The sequence below is a fragment of the Plectropomus leopardus genome, unplaced genomic scaffold (assembly GCF_008729295.1).
Source record: "Plectropomus leopardus isolate mb unplaced genomic scaffold, YSFRI_Pleo_2.0 unplaced_scaffold16681, whole genome shotgun sequence".
Taxonomy (NCBI): Eukaryota; Metazoa; Chordata; class Actinopteri; order Perciformes; family Serranidae; genus Plectropomus; species Plectropomus leopardus.
Window position 1 is genome coordinate 1 of NW_024617923.1, and position 1,102 is coordinate 1,102.

General features: G+C 57.7%; 1 protein-coding gene across 1 annotated transcript; it reads left to right on the top strand.

Moving 5' to 3' along the window:
• Positions 1 to 192: 192 nt before the first annotated feature.
• LOC121964679 (complement C1q tumor necrosis factor-related protein 2-like) lies at positions 193 to 1,097 on the top strand (the record flags this gene model as incomplete). The annotated part of the gene is made up of 1 exon (XM_042514879.1): positions 193 to 1,097. A coding segment is annotated over one exon (905 nt), but the record flags the coding sequence as incomplete, so codon positions are not given.
• Between the last annotated feature and the right edge of the window lie 5 nt (positions 1,098 to 1,102).

Genomic DNA, 1,102 nt, shown 5'->3' on the forward strand with positions numbered 1-1,102 from the left:
GCTGCAGTGACCACAAGTTTGATTCCAGCCTCTGCACTTTGCTGCATGTCTTCGCTTCTCTCTCCCGCTTTCATGCTTGTCCTCCAAAATAAGGCAAAAAGCCCCCAAACAATCATCTTAAAAAAAAAAAAAGGTCAAGGATGATCACAGAATAAAGAAACGATTATACCATTATTCTTGATTTGTCTCCAGGAGAAAAAGGCGACCGAGGATTGGACGGTCCACCTGGAGCACTGGGCCCTCAGGGAGAATCAGGTACATGCCCTGCCTCCTGCGACAGCTACCAGGGTCCCCCGGGTCCACAAGGGCCCCCTGGACCAGCTGGGGCCCGGGGCCTTCCTGGGGTCAAGGGAATTATGGGAACCAAAGGAATGAAGGGAATGAAGGGTGACGAAGGTAGGCGCGGCGACCCCGGGATGGACGGCCACAAGGGCGATCAAGGTGAGCAGGGGATGTGCGAGTGCGCAGACGGGGCCAACGGCGCTGATGGGACACCGGGAAGAGACGGCACTAAAGGGGACAAAGGGGACATTGGTGTCCAGGGTGTGCAGGGCCCCATGGGACTAAAAGGCGACCAGGGCCCCATAGGCCTGATGGGGGTGCCTGGGCCCTGCTCCCCGGCCATCCAATCAGCATTCTCCGCATGTATCACCGAGTCCTTTCCTCGTTCAAACTGGCCCGTTGCCTTCCCAAGAGTCCTCACAAACCGGCAGGGGCACTTCAACCCCGACATGGGCATCTACACGGCGCCCTTCAACGGCACCTACGTCTTCTCCTTCTACTTGGCGGTCGCCCACAGGATTCTTAAGGTCGGCATGTTCCTCGAGCACAACCCCGTAGTGATAGCGACAGAAACGTCCCACCTTTCCACCACCAGCCAGAGCGTCGTCCTGCACCTCACCGAGGGCCAGCGGGTGTGGCTGCAGGTGAAGAGCAACACCACCAACGGCGTGTACACCGACTACGAGAGCACCGGCTCGTTCTCCGGATATCTGCTGTACCCCGACTCCTGTGATCTGCCCTTTTTCCGAGATTATTCCCCCTCTCCATCAATGAATCCAGATTACCCGTGGCCCACCAAAGCCCCTCCGTCATAGCAGGC